At 42.2% G+C, this 19,185-nt stretch overlaps 1 protein-coding gene across 5 annotated transcripts in view; it reads left to right on the top strand.

Annotated features, from left to right (window-relative positions):
* Positions 1-19,185, top strand: part of VGLL4 (vestigial like family member 4) — an 83,985-nt gene that overhangs the window by 64,588 nt on the left and 212 nt on the right. For 3 of the 5 annotated variants that reach the window (XM_027748460.2, XM_039383421.1, XM_027748458.2), the window contains 4 exons: positions 10,375-10,597; positions 13,650-13,767; positions 16,340-16,529; positions 17,782-17,841. In XM_027748460.2, the coding sequence (XP_027604261.2) occupies positions 10,375-10,597; positions 13,650-13,767; positions 16,340-16,529; positions 17,782-17,841 (591 nt within the window). Of the gene's footprint in view, positions 1-10,374; positions 10,598-13,649; positions 13,768-16,339; position 19,185 lie in introns of those variants that run through there. The other 2 variants (XM_039383422.1, XM_027748459.2) reach the window with 1 other exon arrangement.

Below are 19,185 nucleotides of genomic sequence, written 5' to 3'. Positions count from 1 at the left end.
GGAACAGCCTTCAGAGCATCTGGGGGGAGCTTGGCATGCTCCAGTTACTGCTGCATGTTGTGTTTGAGGTGGTGCACATGTGCTGTGCTCCGTAAGGAACAGTCACACAGTGCAGTCACGTTGTGGTCGATTCCGATGTTCCTGTCACAGTCCTGCTTTTACAGTCCTTGTCTGTCCGAGTAATTTGTACCATATGTGTGTGAGCCATGTGGACATGACTGACGTCGCTGAGGTCGTGCTGCCTGAATGATGCCTCATGAATCTCTTAGTCACATTTTTAATCAGTAACTTTCATTATTCACAAACCAATACTTTAAAAGGGGGGAGAGGGGAGGAAAGGGAGTAAAATCCCCGAACATTTTTGCTTGTGGTTTGCTTTTTTAACTAAAGTCTCCTTTAAACCAGAAGCTGCAGTGAGAGGATACTGTTGATTGCAGAGTGTGATGGATAACTCAAGCGCCCGAGTTGCAGAAGTGCCCTCTAAACATGCAACTGCTGCTGGGGTTGCTTTGCTTATCAGCTTTTCAAATGAATTGTTTTACTATTGTCTTGGTTTAACAAGATTACAATTTAAAAATTAAGAGACTTCAGGTGGAAGTGTGGAAAAGGAAAAGAAACAGCTTTGCATTAACAAAGTCTGAATAAACAACAAATGGTGCAATCAAAAACTTTCAGAAGAAACAAAACAAAGTTCCAAATCCCCGGGGGGGGGGAGGGGGGGGGGGGGAGAACCGTGGCAAACCGGGGAGGGGGGGAATGCAGAACTGTCCCGACAGTTCAGAAGGTGCTCACAGCCACGTGTGCTGGCAGTCAGAAATGGAAAAAAAAAAGTCTTTTCCCCACAGGCAGTCTCGAAAGCAGAATACCTCGCTCTCAGGTGGGTCAGTTTCTCTCTCTCTCAGTTGTCCTCCACGAGGTGTCCTGTGGGGAAAAACTTCCTCTCAGGAAAAGAGAAGGAGGCGGCCAAAAACCGGGCTCCTGCTCAGTCCTGTCCCGGACCAAACCCCCAAAAGGCCCCGAACAAAGGACTCCCCGCCCTCCCCGCGCTGCCCCCACCCCCAGCCCGGGAGAAACGGATTCCAACGTTTCTTTTCAAACCTATGGCAACTATATTGGTAAGAACAGTTGTGCAGTATACAATGAAGCTGTTACTGTATTTATAGTGCTTCTAGAGGTTTTGATAATTCAGATTTTATTAGCAATTACAAAGAGTTTCAATAAACTTCTAATGAAATGTTTATTCCTTTTATAAAACAGCCTGTGAAAAAAATCTGATTTCTTAAAACCAGTTATTTATACACTATTCTCAGTCTAAAGGCCTGAAGAACCTGGGGGTTCTTTGAGAGTTGTTGAAATTTTTGTATGAAAGTGATTTATTGTACTTTCTCTGCTTTTCCCGCTGCACATCAGCTAATGTTATAGTATGTATCTGATGGACAGAGACCACAATTCATAAGCTTTAAGGATCCAGGCCCTTTTCCCTCTTTTCTCATAAGACCCACTGAAGCTGGAAATTTGGCACAGTTAATTCCAGCACTGTGACCTTATTTTCAGAGATTGGGTTGTGTTGTTAAAGCTCTTAATAAATAAACCTGCCATTCTTGTGTTGTTGGTATCTTTTACTTCCCACATCATCTCTTTGAAAAAAAAATTTTATATGCTCCTCTACTGTAAGATTTTCACTTGATGCATCTTTTAGATGATGGAACCAAGTAAAATCCCGTAAACTGGTGAGAATTAGGGATTCACAGACTGACTTAACCTGGTGCTCACTTTTACAGAAACAGTTCCATGACAGGCATTGAGTGATGAACAAAAATATTTTTTCCAAATAAAAAAAAGTAGAAAATATTGTGAGGAGCAGCCCAGTGAATCCTCTAAGAAAATGTGACTGCCATTTTTTATTTCCTCTGGCAGTCCTGCACAGCTTCACCACTGAGTTTTCCTAGAGCCTGCAGAACAGACTGATGCTCCCTGGCAGTGTTGAGCACACGTGGATGTGGCTGATCTTGCTGCACTGGGACATGACCCACTGCTGTATTTTCTGTTGCAGCCTTTCTCTGCCACTGGCCTGTGGGATTCTCTGTGTGACCATAAATAGTTTTTACGGTATTTTCCAGTGACTCGGTATAAAAGGTTTGTTGCATGTGCCAAGTTGAACTTCAAAAGGATGTTAATATGGCTGAATTATAAAAGCTGCACGTGACCCAGCTCATGAATTGGTAGAATGTGGGAGGAAATGTCTGCCAGAGGTGTTTGGGTGGGCAATGCAGTGGGTACAAATGAATCCCTTTACAGCTGCCTCTGAATTTTTACAGTAACCCCTCTGACCTTTGAGCTGTTTGCATGGAAGCCTCTTTGCTCTTTCCCTGTGCTGTCAGATTTTTCGTCCTGCTTGTTAGAAACTTTAGGGAAAGTTTGGAGTGTCTCTTTAACCTCGTTTTTTTATCATTTGCTTTTCTGGAAGTTCTCCCCTCCAAGCATTCAAAGTACCTTATGGACTTGAAACAGTTCAGATTTCTGCACAGACACTTCTAGTTTCCCTTGCAGCAGTGACTTGCCTTTCTAGATCCTGTTCTGTTGATTCCAGTATCTGCATTACCCTGCCTTGCTCTCCAGAAGTGAGCACTGACAGACTCCCTCTGCTTCACCAGCTTTGTTTGACTGTCTCAAAATAAGGTTATTGTGCCACCAAGTACCCTGCTACTATGGTGACTTCTGTGGAGTTTACTTTTGAGCTAGAAATGAAATCTTAGTTGTGGGTCCTGACTGGCAGCTGTAGGATTGAGTTTCTGGCATGCTTTGATATGTCTGAGTCTTTCACTTTTACTGAAACTACCTTCCAAAAAAGTGCTCTCTGAACTGCAGTAGCAGCATCTCATAAAGACAGACCACATCCTCTGCAGTGCCTTTCTCAGCTTCCCAAATGTTCGCTTCTTCTGCCTTTTGTTCTTCACAGTTGGCAGAAATAGTTCTTCTGTTATGCATTTTTCTAGTGCAGTTGTGCAGGATTTTCCAAAGGCAACTGAAGCTACTGTTGTTCTTTCAAGAGGGAGCTATGGAGGGGTGGCTGAATCAGATAAATCTCAAAGGTTAGTTACTTGTCCTGTCTCTTTCCCAAGAACTGTGCTGTTCCTGGGCAGAGTTGGGAGAGGGAAGCCAAAGATACTCCCTTGCAGGTTAGAGGACCAGAAAGTTTCTCCTCTTTGACTAAGGGATGAATACTTTTTGTCCTCAATCCTTGAAAACTAAGTCAGAGCTGGTGGCAACTGTACTCAGCTGTTGGTTCCCACCTCGAAAGAGTTAAACCAAAGTTTGAAGATGTGAAATGGGATTATGTTTATACTCCAGAAATCACTGTACATTTTAGGAAATTTTTTAAGCTTACTGCAATATAACCAGTTACACCCAGACACTTGTTACTGTGGTAGTACTGAAATGCTGGAACGTTCTGTTGCTCTAATTCCACCTTTTGAACAATTAATGATTGTTAAAATTTATGTAATTTTCCTAACAGGCTAATTCATATTTACAGCTGCCTCAGCAGACTTAATGACACCCCTTACCATTTCAGAATTTTTCTGGATATTTCCTATGTGTTAAAATTTTGTTGTTTGCATCTCAGGTATGGTTTAATTTCTTCAAAAAATTATGGAACTTTAGAATGAACCATCAGGTGTACCAAGCAAAATGAGAACTTAAATGCAGGAGTTGGAGTAGGTTTGGAGTTGAGCAAACAGGCAGTAGCACTGCAGAGCAGAGAGATCAGTGGGCGATTTCCCCCCCCCTTTTTTTTGAAGGTTGAATTACAGGTAACCTGCAACCTGTACCTATTGCAGTGAGGTAACTTTGTCAGTGTTTCTGCATTGTATATGTACATGTGTTCCAGCAGTGATGTAACTTTTCATTTAATGAATCCCAACATTTTACTTATGGATGGAATGAGTGATTACTTTTATGAAGAAACCAGTGCTACCTTTTAAAACAATCCTTCGAGTGTTGGAGCAAAGATGGCCAAATATTAAAGAAAAAATTCCTGTGAGAAAATAAGGAGGATCTGAGGTTGTGCTAATTGATTTTACTGTACATTTGATTTAGATTTCAGTTTTGTGGGTTTGGCTTTGGACTGAGTTCTTACGTCCTGTGGTTGTCTTGCATTCTTTCATACTTGTGAGTATCAAGCCTTCAGGAAGAGAAGCTCGTCTGTATCTGAAAATTTGTGCGTGGTACAGGCAGTAATGGGACACTCCTTTATGCATTTCACAGCTTATTATTGATTACTTTACTGTGAAATCTGTCCTCTTTGTTGATTCCATTTGTAAGTGACAATCTTGTCCGAGATTTTATCTCTGAAAATCCTGTTTTGATGAGGATAAATATAGAAAGTCTGACCTGTGTTTGTTTATATGTAAGATTATCCTATTTGTTAGAGTATTTTCAATGGTTTAGACTTCTCATTTCAAAGGTCTTTCCATCAGCTGTAGCACTAAGCTGAAAAAAAATATCATTAATTGAAACTTTTTAAGGGAAGGAACTGCAGAATTCCAACTACAGAGGAGTGGGGAGAGCAGGGAAAATTGGTGTGGTTGGTGCATGTGTGATTTGGACTCTGAGAGAACTTGTATAAATATGATGTTTAATTTCCCAGACTGGGGCTGGTGCTCAAGTTAAAAATTCAAAAGAACAACAAGCTCTTTTCTGGGAGGAGTTAACTTTAATTACTGGTGGCTGGAGAAGCTTCGAGGCAGTGCTTGAAATCCTGGGTGGCTCTCAGGAGTTGTTTGTAGCCTGAAGCAGAAAGTGAAGGCTCAGCCGCTTGTTTCTATCCTTGTTAAACCACACTGGGATGGGCAAAGGGCTGGAGGATGTTCCAGGCCAGGCCAGACCTGTGGCAGAGCCCTCCATGACCAACTGGCCCCAGCAGGACCAGAGCAGGAGACAGGGATGCTCCAGTGCTGCTTCCAGAAAGGCCTTCCCGGGAGAGCAGTTGCCAGCTTGACCTGTGCGTTGGTACAAAAACATGAGCTTTAGTTTGGCCAGGTTTCCTGCAGGGATGGAGATACTGTACAAATAATGTTAAAATATCAGCAGTGGCAAAGAAAGGGAGGACATTCATTAACTTTCTTGGGAAACCCTGTCGTGTGTCCAGGTTCTGTGGCAGGAGTGATTCCTGCAAAGACAATGATCTCTGCAAGTTGCCTCTTTGAAGGTTTTTTGGAATGGAGTACTGAGCCATAAAAGGAAAAGGCTACTTGAAGGAACTGCGAAGCATGAAGTTAATAAAGCAGGATAGGAGAGGGTTATATATTTAGATGACAGTCATTCAGAGGAGATGTGGTTTGAAGAGGGCATTGGGCTGTTTGGGGTATTTTTTCATGTTATAAATACTTCAGATGATTGGCTGACAGAGCAAAGTGATATTACTTTCAGGTTTTATTTGGGTTGTTGGGGTTTTTTTAAGTCAATTCAGCTTGCTTAAAAAAAATCTGAGTAAAGAACACTCCGGATGCATATGCATCATTGTATTTTGAAATACCATCTTAAATTCTAGTTTTCCCACCTCACAGTAACACAAGTAATGTAGATAAAAGTAGATACTTTCACAGGAAATGATCCCCGTCATGTGGAGCAGATATTAAGTATCAGTGGATTATAGATCCTTAAGCAATCTTAAACAAAAGCAGCTGTCCTCTTTCAGACTTCAGAGTTAATGAATAAAGACAATAAAAGATGTTAGAAAATAAATATTACAAAGATGCTAAAAATATTTAAATCATATTTGACTTGTTACACAAATGGAAGTTTACTCCCAAGCAATATTATGCATTGTGTTTGTGTAAAGAAAACATTTTACATAGTTGTTCTTTGTGCAACACACTCCCCTGTGCAACCATTTCAAGTCAGAGCTCTGGTTCTGCCAAAGAGAGTGTGATTTCTTCTCTTGGAGGTACAGTAATGCTTTTGGCAACTGTTCCTTAAGGATCTGCAGGCTGAAAGTGAGTGCAAGCAAAACTGTCCCCTTCACTGGGCCTCTTTTTTCCCTTTTCCTTAAGCAGCTGGCAGAGTTCTCTTGTTCCCGTAGCGGAGTGTGAATTACCCCCCCTCAGTGCCAGCGAACAGAACAGCCGCGGCTAAAGGGTCTGCAGCAAAAAATGCAAACAATGCATTTGAGTCCCTTTGAGCTGGTTCTGAGGAGGGCTGGAGCATTGCTTTCAGTAGAAATTTCTTTAGAACCAGACTGCAGCAGAATTCCAGTCAGGATGTGTGTGGTTTTGGTGTGACATCCACCCGAGCACATGATGCTTGGTAAGTGCTGGAGTCCGGGTTATGATTCATTGGGAAGCAACATGGGAAACAACTGTCTGTTTTTCAAGTGTTGGAGAAATTAATTTTAGGTTGGAATTGTAATTTTGCTAAAATAAACCTGCAAGTAGCTGGAATTACCTGTGTTAGCAGGGAGGAAGGGTGGTGGATATGACTGATGGTCTCACCATGGGAATTGCTGTTTTTTAAGCCAGTAGAGTTGCACTGCACGTGGAGCCCAGGGTTGCATATGCTGGTTTTTAAGATGAAGTGGAGTCTGGGGATGGCAAAGCTGTTTAGACAGCTAGATTTATTTGTGATATATATTTTTAAGTTCTTTTTCAAACTTGGTCAGAAATCCTTCTTTGTAATTTTCTGCCCTTATGTTTGACCTAAGGGATGCATTTCTCCTTGTTCAGTGCACGTGGAATGTTTAAGCTGATGGACTTCAGTGAAATGTAATTATCTTCATACACATGCAGTTTTGCTGCCCCCTCAGATAAAGTGTCTAATAGCAAAACAAGAATGACTTCTGTCAATAATAATAATTAATCATTTTGAAATTGTAAAAAATTTTCCATTTCTAATAGAAAATTATTTCTAAAGTGTCATTTTAAACTAAAACTACTTAATAGTGGGAAATTGATGAATACCCTATAAGTAATTTTAAGTACAATTGTCTTACAAGTGGAGTCGGATATCTGTAGGATTTGCTGTTTATATTTAAATAGGAGGGACTAACAAGTGCCGGTGTATTTTCACAAGGGCAGAGCTATCATGTTACTGTCCTACACAGTGCTGTAACATTTCCAACTGGGCTCAGAAAAAATAATATCTGATGTGGAAGTAGAAGCTTCAGATATTTTTCTTTTTTTTGCAAAGACTATATAGTTGAAGGTAGATGAACTGAGGAGAGGATCTTTGAAGAGTGGAGTATAAAACAGTTCCCTGGCCAGAAGAGGAGTTGTTCTAATTTAGGAAGAGGACATTATTTGCTTACAGACAGGACTGGAGTGCGGCCTGCTGAGATTGCTGAGATAACTCAATTTTAGGTGTCTTTAGGGAAAGTCTGCCTGCTGTGCTTGTTCCTGGCATCAGGCTGATCTCATTGCCCAGTTTCTTGGTCCCTTCCAAAAATCTTTGCAGGAAAGTGTTGTTGGGTTTTTTTTGTGTTTTGTTTTTTGTTAAGAGTTGGGGTTTTTGTTTGTTTTTTTGTTGGTTTGGGTGTTTTGGGGGCAGCAAAACTACCACTTCACCCCTATTTAGGGCTGTGACTTTTTGTTTAAAGTGAGGATGCGTGAAATAGGTGCTGTTGTGTAAAATGGAAAATGTATTTTGCTTGGAAATTTCAGTAAGTTTGTTCATCAGTGGTCACTTGACAGCCCCACTCCCCAGTAAATGCAGCACTAAGTTGTTGAAAAGTGAGTTATAAGACAAAACCCCCAAACAACTGGTGTAGCTACATTTTTTTGACTCATTTTACAAGTATTTTTGGTGGAGGAAACTAAACTTTTCCCTTGAAAATCAACTTGTGCTTATTAAAACAGAAAAATTCTGAACAGAGATTATTCTTTTCTTTGAGGGAGTGAAAAGTAGGAATGTGCTAGAGCTGTAGGTGGTTTTGCAACCTCCAAATGGTCATTTAAATTGTAGTAGACCAGATAATATTTTGTTGAAAAGTAAGAATTTGGCTTGCAGCCGCCAAAGATTCTTCATTGCAGGACGGAGAACAAGCCATCCTTACACAGCCTTCATTTAAACGGTGATTTTTTAACGTGGCTTTCCGTGTTGCTGTTTCCCAGGATATCTCATGGCTGCTGTGCTATTTCTGAAGTTCCCCACTTGCTTCCTCGGGGTGGGGCAGGAGGGTTTGGTTGTGTCCAGGAGCTGTTTCCATACTGTAATTCAAGAGGAGGCTACTGTATGTTAAATATAGTCCCCGGCGCTGCCATTAACTCACATTTGCATCAGTCGTTAGCTCAGAGCGCTGCAATTCCAAACTTTCCTGCTGAGCTCTGCTCCTGCAGAACAGTGCAATTGAAACAGGCCCGAGGCTGGGAGAGCCATTCCTGCTGGATTTGAGCTGCTTTATGCTGTCCAAATCCAGCCTGCAGAGAGGTTTGGGAAACACAGGGTGTTCAGGGACCATCTTGAGCACCAGCTGTGAGACCTTCGAGGCTGGATCTGCTGGTCGGTTCTGCTGACCTGCAACTGCTAATTTGGAATTAGTTGAAAGAGATGGGGGGCAGAGCAGGGGGATCCAAAGGGTTACAAATCCTATTGTTATGCTGTTGGCTGTTCCCTCCTAAGCGTGCCAGGGGAATCTGCTTGAGGGCTGTGTCCTGAGGTTCTCAAGTCACTGGTTACCTGACATCATATTAACCCTATCTTTACCACAATAAATGAAATTTGATTCAGGCAGCAATAGCAGATTTCTGTACAACCACATGACTCTTAAGCAAGCTCAACAATAGCACTGAAGAACTGTGAGAAGTTTCTCAACACAGCAGAGATCTGGATCCTCATCCCTAGAAAGATGATCACTTTTCTAGGTCTTACCTGAGAGGGGCCAAAAAAGATATGGGAAAAGGTTTTATCTGAATAAAGTATTACATTGGGAAAAAAAGGTTGTTGAACAGAGATGAACTTGGGAGTGGCATGAAGATGATGAGCAGGGAGCAATGGCTTTGTCTCTCTCCTAATACAAGAATCGAGGCAAAGCAGACCAAGACAGATTTTAGGTTAAAAAGAAACAAAAAGAGCCCGTGAAGAAAAGGTACTAACAAAGTATGTCGTTTAGACTGCGGAATCCCTGGCCACAGGATGCTGGTGAGGCTAAAAGATTCAGGACTGGCCAGGATCCAGGACAGGATCACCATGGGACATCCCCACACCCTGTTTGGGTGTTTTAGGGGTTCCTTATTTCCCTTGACTGGCAGGGCTTTTTTCCCCTCAGCCTTCCTTTTGGAGACATTTCCTCAGATATTGAAACAGGCATTAGCTTTTTGAACTTGTAACTTCAGTATTGAATTGATTCCTTTTCTCTCTCTGCCTAATATTCATCAGCATTTTTAAAGGTTGCTCCTGCATATTAATTTGCTGTGATATGCTTTAAAAAATGGGAGGAAAACCACTTTGGGTTTTACCCACTTATACACAGGACACATAGGACACTTCGTTAGTACTTCAAGAATCTTCTGAAGACAGGTTTTATTTTGCACAAAGCCAGCTTTCTCCTCTAGTGCCTTCCTATGGGAAGGATTGATGGAGTTTGCAGTTTGAAACTCAGTGACCAGTCCCTGCAAGTGTGTGAACTCTTACAACACTGGTACTCCCCAGACTGCCAGTGATACCCACACTTCCCTGAGTTATGAGTGAAGTGCCTTTCCCTTGAGTCACTGGTTTGCCTTTAATGACAATTATACTGCTGTATGGAAACTGAAGTCTCTCATCCCTAGATACAAACCCAGCTTTATTTCCATTGCAATGAGTGATAGGCTAATTATGTGAGCACATCTCCTGGGATTTACTTTTCAGGAGTAGTTTGAAGTTACTCTTTTGAAAGAGCAGTTGTAATTAAGTGATTCTGAGGTAAGTGCAGTGTAGTTTGCTTTTCCGTCATTTTCTGCTCTGAAGATTTTGCTTCCTGCCTTGACTCACTGCATTTTTGCTGATATCAACTGTGTCTTTTCAGTAAAATAAACTTTCCTTGGGCTTCAGCAGTGAATATTGCAGTGTTAGGAGAGGGAGTGGGATTAACAGTATGTTAAATGAGGAGTTATCTGATCTTAAAAAAGTTGTCACTTTAACTCGGTGCATCTGAATGAATATCTGAAGAAATTCTACAGTGAAGAGAAATGCTGGCTGCCAGAGGTTGCAAATCGGGATGATTGGCTTCACTTTGCAGGGAAGGAGGCTGGATAGACCAGGGGTACCTCGCTGAGGGATTGGTTCTACACCTCCCACAGCCCAAGCAAAGTGCATTTCCCGGTGTTTCTTACAGGGATTTGATGTTGCATAGCTCAGAAGAGCTTGGAACAACAGTAAGGCCTTTTTTCTTTCCTGCCTTAGAAACAAGACTTCCAACGGGGATTACCGGAAGGAGCACCGGGAGAGGAGTCGCAGCCCCATCGAGAGGGCAGCTGCCCCGACAATGAGCCTTCATGCCAATCACATATATGCCTCAATCCCAAGCTTGAGTGTGGATCAACCTCTAGCACTGACCAAAACCAGCATGGATGCAACCAGGACAGTCGGCATCACACCAACACTGACTTCTGTGGAACGGCAGCAGGTACGGGTACGGGCTGGCAGGAGCTGTGTGGGTGGAGAGTGTTGGCTGTGGACACAGGGAGGACTCCCAGATGTAAGCAGAACGTTTTGTGAATTACAATAGAGAGGAGATACTATTCCTCAGGCAAAATGTATTTTAAAAACATGCAGTGAATGTCACAGCTCATCGTGTGTAATGTGAATATATCACTGCTGTGTAAATGTATCTGTCACAGATTTCTTGGCCTTTCTGCTTTCCCTGACGCACATGTTTTAATTGGGAATGCGAAGTGTGTGGTTCAGTGAAGTCCCAGTACCTGCTAGGCAATGACTGATGCAATTTGGAGGTAGTTGCAAATTGATGCAATTGTGCCCCTCTTGGTGATCCATGTGTGCTCCCCTCCCCTCTGTCCTGGCTCTCTCCCACCAGGACTGCTGAAAAACGGGTGCAGGACAAAAAGGGCATAAGGGAAAATTTTGCACTGAATGTTCCAGGTGAAAGAAACTGGAATGATCTTAGTTGTTTTAGCCAGCCAAAAGCTGCATTGTTCAGAGCAATGTTGTGTCACTAAGTCATAACGACTTTTCCTAAAGCCAAGTAATTGTTTTTGATTATTTTATACTTTATTTCCATATGCTGGAGTGGTTGTTGGAGGGGTTTTTTTGTTGATTGGTTGTTTCTTGACTTTCTTGCACATTGCACTTGTTTTGCTTCAGAAGTGCTGAAGATGAGCCTATGCAGGTTCTACAAGAACAGTTAAGTGTCAGACTTGCTTCAATCCCTCTTACAAGTGGAGACAAAGCAAAGAGAATTGAGTTGTGATGAGCTGCAGCACTGAGAAATGAAACTGGCCCATGTACCCAAATCCATCCTTCCTTCCTTCCCTCCTGCAATGATGCCTGCAAAGGGTGAACACGTGGAGTAGATGGTTTTTCACGTGCTTTTCACTGGAGCCATCAACTTCCCATCCCCTGTGGATTTCCACGGGGGTTGGCTGTGTACACAAGTCCCTCACATTTTGCTGTGCCAAACCCCAACTTTGCACCGCTGCTCTCTCACACCCCTTGGCAGTAGCTTGCAGAGCTACTGTTCAGTGTAGGTCGGCTGTTCCTTGCTCTTGGTTATCAGTGATGACAGAAGAGAAGGGACGGGCTCCAGTGACAACACCAGTGCCCGTTGACAGCATTACTGCTGTGTCCCTGCTCAGCAGCTGCACCACTGACATTCTGTCTGACCTGGGCTGATTCCTGCTGCCCAGTACTGGATTCCTCTCTCCTGTCATCTTTGATGGTCTGAATTAGATTACAGTCATTTTTCTTGGGAAAATAGGATGTTGAGGTAAGACCTTGCTAAGATCACGGAATAGAAATCATCCAAAATAAAAAGTCTAGTGATAAAAAGAAACCTTAGGTTGATGATTCATTGTTCGGTTTTGTGGGTTTTTTTCACCTTAACATGTTGAACGGGATTTCATCTTACTCTGTTTCTAATAAACAGGTGGGGAAAAATTTCCTTCTTATTTTCAGCAGGGCGGGGTTATTCTGTATTCCGTTGTACTCACTGCTACTAAATCCTCATTTACCTCAGTATTTTCATACAAGTGCCTGTATTCTGCTCAGTGCTCTGTACACACACACAGCCACAGCAGAGGACTCTCTAAGATGCCTTATCCTGCCTCTTGGATCCTTCGTGGTATTGGCACATGGATTCCTGAGGCATTATTACCTGTCTGTCTCTACTTCCCACCTCTTACATGTCCAAAATACTCTTTTGAAAAGATTAGCATACATACCCTTCTCAAAAAAACGCTTCGAAGCGGTACAACATCTTGGCCTCTATAGAAAATAAATACTTCCACATATGAAATGCTTCCAAAAAATCAAATACTTCCTTTCTTTTCTTTATTTCCTTTTTTTTACTTTGTTGTCAGTGCAGTGAGATGTAGCTAGCCTGTTGTGTAAAAAAATTCCTGTTGTGTCATGTCCTGCCAAATGGTGTTAAACCTCCCTGAAGAGCTCAGCTCTTTTACTTTACAGATCTTGCTCTTTACTAGTAAGAGCAAGACTTCACTGGCCTTGCTCTTACTCTACGTAAAGAACCACCTTCTTCCCCACTGACCTTGTGTCAGGGTAATGCAGTGATTTTTGTGGGTTTGCTTCACAGATTTGTAAAATGGACAAGAAGTTAAATTACATCAATTCTGTTAATTTTTTTTGAAAACTTAACAATTAACTTACATTGAGTATAATGGACTATTTGCATCAGAAAATATACCAAAGATGCAAAGCAAATCTATTCCAATACCTGTGTTCTTTCCCTTCAGCCACCTGGAGAAACTGGGACATTTCTTTTCCCAAGGCCTTGTTTCAATGTAACATTTACATAGTAAACAACTATAAAAAGAGTATTTTATGTTTACACTTTGTACAGAGTATAGATGGCAGAGCTATGATGATGTAATATAGATTTTGGGAAATTTGCATGTGTTGAGAATGAAAAAAGATTATGTTAATTAAGTAGTGCTGGAGAGCAGATTAATTACAACAGGAAAGTATTTGTGGTCAAGACTGGCTCAGGAGCTCTTCAGATTATACATTGCTTTGTGTCTGCAATATAGAATACAGAATTAGAGCTAGGAAAACTCAACTTCTGAATGAAAAACTTGGGTAACACCAAGATGACAAATACCTGTAAAATCTGCAAAGCCCTTCTGAGTCCTGGAATGACACAGATGTGTGGCCGTAGGATGAAACATACATTTAATGTGTTGACATTTGACATTTAGTGCTGCATATGGAATGTCTGTGAGGTTGAAACAGTCACTGTAAAATCATTTTAATGCTTGTAATGATTCGCTTTCACACTGCCCTTTTTCTGTGTGGCCACTCACCACTTTATTTCCATAACGGTGGAATTTTGGAATTTTAAGTGCAGACTTTTTTTTTTTTTTTTAAAGCTGAATAATTTGGGGGGTTTAATGTGCTTTTTTGAATCGGATAGTTCATGGGTTTAATTGGTGCTGCTGTGGCTGATTGCCTGAGTGAGTGACAGCTTTCCTGTGTGTCCCCCCCAGAACCGTCCCTCTGTCATCACCTGTGCCTCTGCCAACAACCGCAACTGCAGCCTCTCCCACTGCCCCATCGCCCACAGCGGCTGCGGCTCCGGGCCTGCCTACAGGAGACCCTCCAGCAGTAAGTGACACCTCCAAACTCCCCACGGCCTCAGGAGAATCCCAGGAGAACAGAATGGGCTCACCAACCTTAGCTGGTGCAGGCACTGATGTATTAACAGCAATGAAAAAAGAGGTGAAACAATGGACACCTCTTTGTGTATCTGCTCCCTGGACATGCACTTTCTAACCATCAATCCTGTGCCACTGAAGAAAGTACCAATTCAAAGTAAGGGGGGGGGGGAGGAGAGAGGTGCTCTTTCTTCTTGTTTTGAAAAGCTGCTTTAAAAAAAAACACCCCACACAGACAAAGAAGTCATGATGTTTATTTTAGTCCATCTGACAAACAGCAGCCAGGGCCAGCAGATCCAACTATGGAACCATATTTTAGAAGCTGTTGTTTCTCCAGTCTTTCAATAGCCAGTAAACTCTTACTATTCAGCTGCAGTCACAAAAATCTTTCCTGCAGCTACAAATACTCTTCCAAAGCCCATACCCTCCACCCAGCTCTGCATGGATAACACAAAAAGCTTTGGAGGGCAGTTGCTACAGCAACCCAAGCAGGAAGTTTTAACTTTCTGCCTTCTATGGTACTTTAGAAGAGCAACGAGGCTGGTGAAGGGACTTGAGCACAAGTCCTATGAGGAGAGGCTGAGGGAGCTGGGGTTGTTTAGTCTGGAGAAGAGAAGGCTTAGAGGCGACCTCATCACTCTCTTCAACTACCTGAAGGGAGGTTATAGCCAGGCGGGGGTTGGTCTCTTCTCCCAGGCAACCAACAATAGAACAAGGGGACATGGGCTCCAGCTCTGCCAGGGGAGGTTTAGGTTAGATGTTAGGAAGAAATTCTTTACAGAGAGGGTTATCAGGCATTGGAGCGGCCTACCCAGAGAGGTGGTGGATTCACCATCCCTGGAGGTTTTTAAAAAGAGATTGGACGTGGCCCTTAGTGCCATGATATCGTAATTGGAGTTGGATCAGGGGTTGGACTTGATGATCTTGGAGGTCTTTTCCAACCCAATCTATTCTATGATTCCATGATTTTCATTCAGGCAATACTTGCTGGGAAACCTGGGCCCGTTTCTGTTCATCTCTCCCACTGCAGAGTGGGAAAGCCCAGGGGAAGCACAGCCCTTTCATGTCAAGGGCTTTCATGTCTGCTGAGGCAGAGCTTTAACACACAGCATCGCTGAAAGGTCACGGCAGTGGGGCTTCGTCAACCTGGATATGTCCATGGACACACTGTGTCCTACACCGGTGTGCTGTAGGCAGGAACCTAGAAGTCTATAGTAGGGTATTAGTATTATTAGTAGTAGTATTTTTTTGATTTTGTAAAGCTCAGTGTATTGTTGATAACTAGATTTAGAAGCTGAAGTGCTAACTAGAATTAGAATTAGAAGCTGAAGGAAACCCTTAGACTCTTGAACAAATCAGTCAATAGGGACCTCAGCTGTTACAAGTTTTCTCATGAACTGGTGTTACTGGTCTCAGGAGAGCTGCAGGAGACCTCAGCTGCACTTACATGGGCTTGGGAAGAAGGGTAAAGGTTTCCAGAAAAGATTTGTCTCCTGTCAGGTGAAGAGGTTTATGCATGACACTCACGTTTATTTTGGGATCAGTCAGACCTTGCTGTAGCACAGATGCCAGTGCCATGGATCCCGACAGTTCCAAGTGCTTTCTGAAAGATAATTCTCATTTAGACACAGATACTGTTTCTAAAACGTAAAACTGCAGCTCTCCCATATTTAGTCTGAGGAATTACTGTACCAAACCTGTCTTTTCAGGCTCTTTGTTCCTTTTTTAATAGTATTACATCAGTTTAATGCACCCAGTGCAAAGGTAATGATTTCATTTAGTTTGCTGACTGCTCCAAGCACAAGTGTGTGAAGTAAGATGAAACCCTGAGGTCAGCTCTTGGCACGTAGTTTAGAATGAGGGCGCCTCACACCTGACTGGGACATGATTTTAAAGAACCATTTACATCTTCAATTCTGTTTAAGCCTAAAGAATTTACTGTGTTATTGTTCGGGGAGAGGGTTTCCACAGAATTACAGCTGTAGCTTTTAGTAGGCTGAGGGAGAATATAATTATATATATAAAATGCTCACCTGTTGCAGGTCACAGAAATGCAAAAATACTTAACTCCATTTTTACTTCTTTTCATTTTCATTTCTTCTTCCCCATCCCATTCACTAACAGTCCCCTAATGATGTAAGGAAGCCTGGCCTCGTGCTGAGACAGGGGCTTTTCATGAGGGCTTGTAGTGACAGGACAAGTGGCCTTAAGTTAAAGGAGGGTAGATTTAGGTTGGATATTGGAAAGAATTTCTTCCCTGTGAGGGTGGTGAGACCCTTGGCACAGGTTGCCCAGAGAAGCTGTGGCTGCCCCATCCCTGGAAATGTCCAAGACCAGGCTGGACAGGGCTTGGATCAACTTGGGCTAGTGGAAGGTGTCCCTGCCCATGGGATTAGCCTTAAGGTCTCTCCCTACCCAAACCATCCTGTGTTTTGTGACAGAAATACAGGAGAAAATGTGGGTTGTGGATCCAGCCCTTGGTGCCAGGGTTCTAACACATCCTGTGCCTCCTTTCCCCGCAGCCACCACTGCCTGTGACCCGGTGGTGGAGGAGCACTTCCGCCGGAGCCTCGGCAAGAACTACAAGGAGCCTGAGCCAGTGGCAAACTCGGTGTCCATCACGGGCTCAGTCGATGACCACTTTGCCAAAGCACTGGGGGACACATGGCTGCAGATCAAGGCTGCCAAGGACGGCGTCTCCAGCAGCCCCGAGTCAGCATCGCGGCGGGGCCAGTCTTCCCCTTCCTCCCACATGGTCAATCATAATCACTCACCCTCCGTGGTCTCCTGAGGAGAGGACCCTTCCCTTTGTCAATTTGCATGGTTTGACTGAGCTTTGAACAGTGCTTAGGTAGTGTTGGGGGAGGAGAGGTTAGTTTTCAACACGTTATTGTGTACTCACTTTTTTTTGTGAAAGGGTGCCCTTAAAGACAATAGCAGGAACTATTTCATAAAGATTCATATGATGTAGCATCCTTTTTTCCTGCCTCAATTACCAAAGAAACCTCTGATGCAAATCTGCTGCCCCTTAAGAAAATAATGCACGCTGATCCACAAAAGCCATTACACTTAGTTGGTTGACCCCAGTCCTTTTTGCTTTTCTTAGCTTCTTAAGACTAGAATTTGTCTGGTTTGCTTACATTGCTTTTTTTTTTTTCCCTCTGTGAAGTAATTTTGTATGTATATACTTGAAAAGAACTGTTATGTATGATTTGCACTATTGGAGGAGGACTGAAGTTGCACAGCAACTTTCTGGAAGAGGCTAATATTTTGAGGGCAAACTGCTGAAAAAAGGGTTTAAGGATGACATTTCTATCAGTTTGATTTTTCTTAAAGCAAAACAGCTTTGGAAGGGGAAGTCTCATACAGGTTATAGGTCTTTCTCTCTTTAGATTTCAGGTGCTTAGTGCTTGCAACTGGACTGCATAATTTACAGAACACGGGCATTTTTTCCTAAACACTGCAGTTTGTTAGACTAGAGCTGAGGTTGGAGGGTTCCATAGTGCTTAACGATGCATGTTTTATGAAAAATAGCTGGTATCTATTAATGTATAGACAGTAAGAATCATAATACTTATTAGCTTTTCTTCAGAACTAGTTTATTTTTGTCAGTAACAATCCTAGATATACTTACTGCTGGTACAGTTGTACTCTATGGTATTTGTATTTGATATTCACTTTAGCAGCAGCCAGCATCGAGGGCAGCCTCAGGACAGGCCTCGTGCCACCCTTGGAGCTGGTGGCTGCTGGCACAGGATGCTGAGCTCTGCGCAGGTCCAGCCACCCTCCCTGGTTGCAGCACTGCTGCTTCACAGGGATCTGCTTCCTAAAACCAAGTCTGTGTAATCTACCCTTAACTAGCTGCAGGAACTGCTACTGTTACGGATCTTGGCTGGACAACAGATTGTTACAGTTTGTGACATATGATCTTTCTTTCTGTCTTTTTTTTTTCCTTTTTCTTAAGCCTGTTCCTAAACCGATGCCAAGTTGCAGCAAACATTCCTCCAGTAGAGACTTTATACAGGTATTACTGCATTTATTATCATTTGCTATATTGATAGCTACTAACTAGAAATTAGGTAGTAGAGGCAGGCATGAAACCACAGCTGTGCTAGTGCTAAGAGCTTCTCTTTTTCTTGTTAAGTGTAACTACTCTCCCCCGTACATTCCATCTTCCCAATACAGTTGCAGCTAGGGCTTTTTTTTATACTGGGTTACCTGAAACGATTGGTTCAGTGTAGAAAATGAGAACTAGTTGGAAGATGAACTACACGTGATGTATTATGGACTGTGTTACAGTATTGGGTCCACTGTGGCTTTTATTTTATGCCTTTTTTTTTTTTTAAAGTTAAGCTATTTAATTTGGAAAGGGTGCAGGGTAGAAAGAGATGGGGAGATTGGCTCTTACTCTTGGTGAGAAGGTGGCTGCTCAGTTTTCTTTAAAAAAAAAAAAAAAAAATCCCCCAGCATCTAAGCCCCCAGTTTTACACATTTCACTACCATCTTACTGGGTAGTCAACGCTTCCTTGCTTTGGCATTCAGTACCCTACTCTCTGTAGGAAGATTGTTAAAAGAACACTTTTTTATATAGGTAACTTTAAGACCATCGTTACGCTGTGCGTAAAGAATGTACAGAGAAATTTGTAGGTATTTTTTGAGGAACAATTAATTTGTTAATGATATGTAGCTATTTAATTTTTCCCTTTCCTTTATTGTAATCATTCATTTATTATTTTTTTTTTTTGGTTGGAGAAAAAAGTTGATCTTTTTTTTTTTGTTGTAGATTTGTCTGTAATACAGTAAAAGTGCAGGAACACAGTTATTCTATGAGGACACTGCATTAGCATTAATAGCCACTCATTTGTTATTGCTAGAGGCTACTGAGCAGTATAACAGTCAATACTAATACTGTAGATGGACTCTGTGGAAAATGTGACTCCTATATTTCTTTGTAAACACAAGTAAGATAATGGTTTTAAAGCTAATATTTTCAATAATAGCTGTTTTACAAGGTTACATTTACTTATCTGAGATAGGTAAATGGATTTGAGGGCAATAAAGATTTAATGTGCTATGTCCAGTAAAACATATATTATTGGACACAACAATGTCATGAAAGCCAAAGGGTTGGGGGGTGGTGGAAGGACGCTAAACTGAACTCACCATCACGAGACGTGGTGAAGTTTCTTCACAGAGCCAGGTTATCTACAGTTCAGTTTAAACAATTATCTCTGTGTTTGTAAATCTGTAATATACCATTCTTTTGTGGCCTTGTTTCACCTGGAAAAAAAAAAGGTTTGGCAGGCCATCTTTTTTTTTTGTACTTAAAAGTAGCCTTAAAGAACAATAAAGTGCTCTTAAATCACAG

This window comes from Pipra filicauda, unplaced genomic scaffold, assembly GCF_003945595.2.
Source record: "Pipra filicauda isolate LSUMZ 115617 unplaced genomic scaffold, ASM394559v2 scaffold309_size868695_pilon, whole genome shotgun sequence".
NCBI lineage: Eukaryota > Metazoa > Chordata > Aves > Passeriformes > Pipridae > Pipra > Pipra filicauda.
Note: the sequence above shows the minus strand (reverse complement) of the source record. Positions and strands in the feature narration are given on the sequence as shown.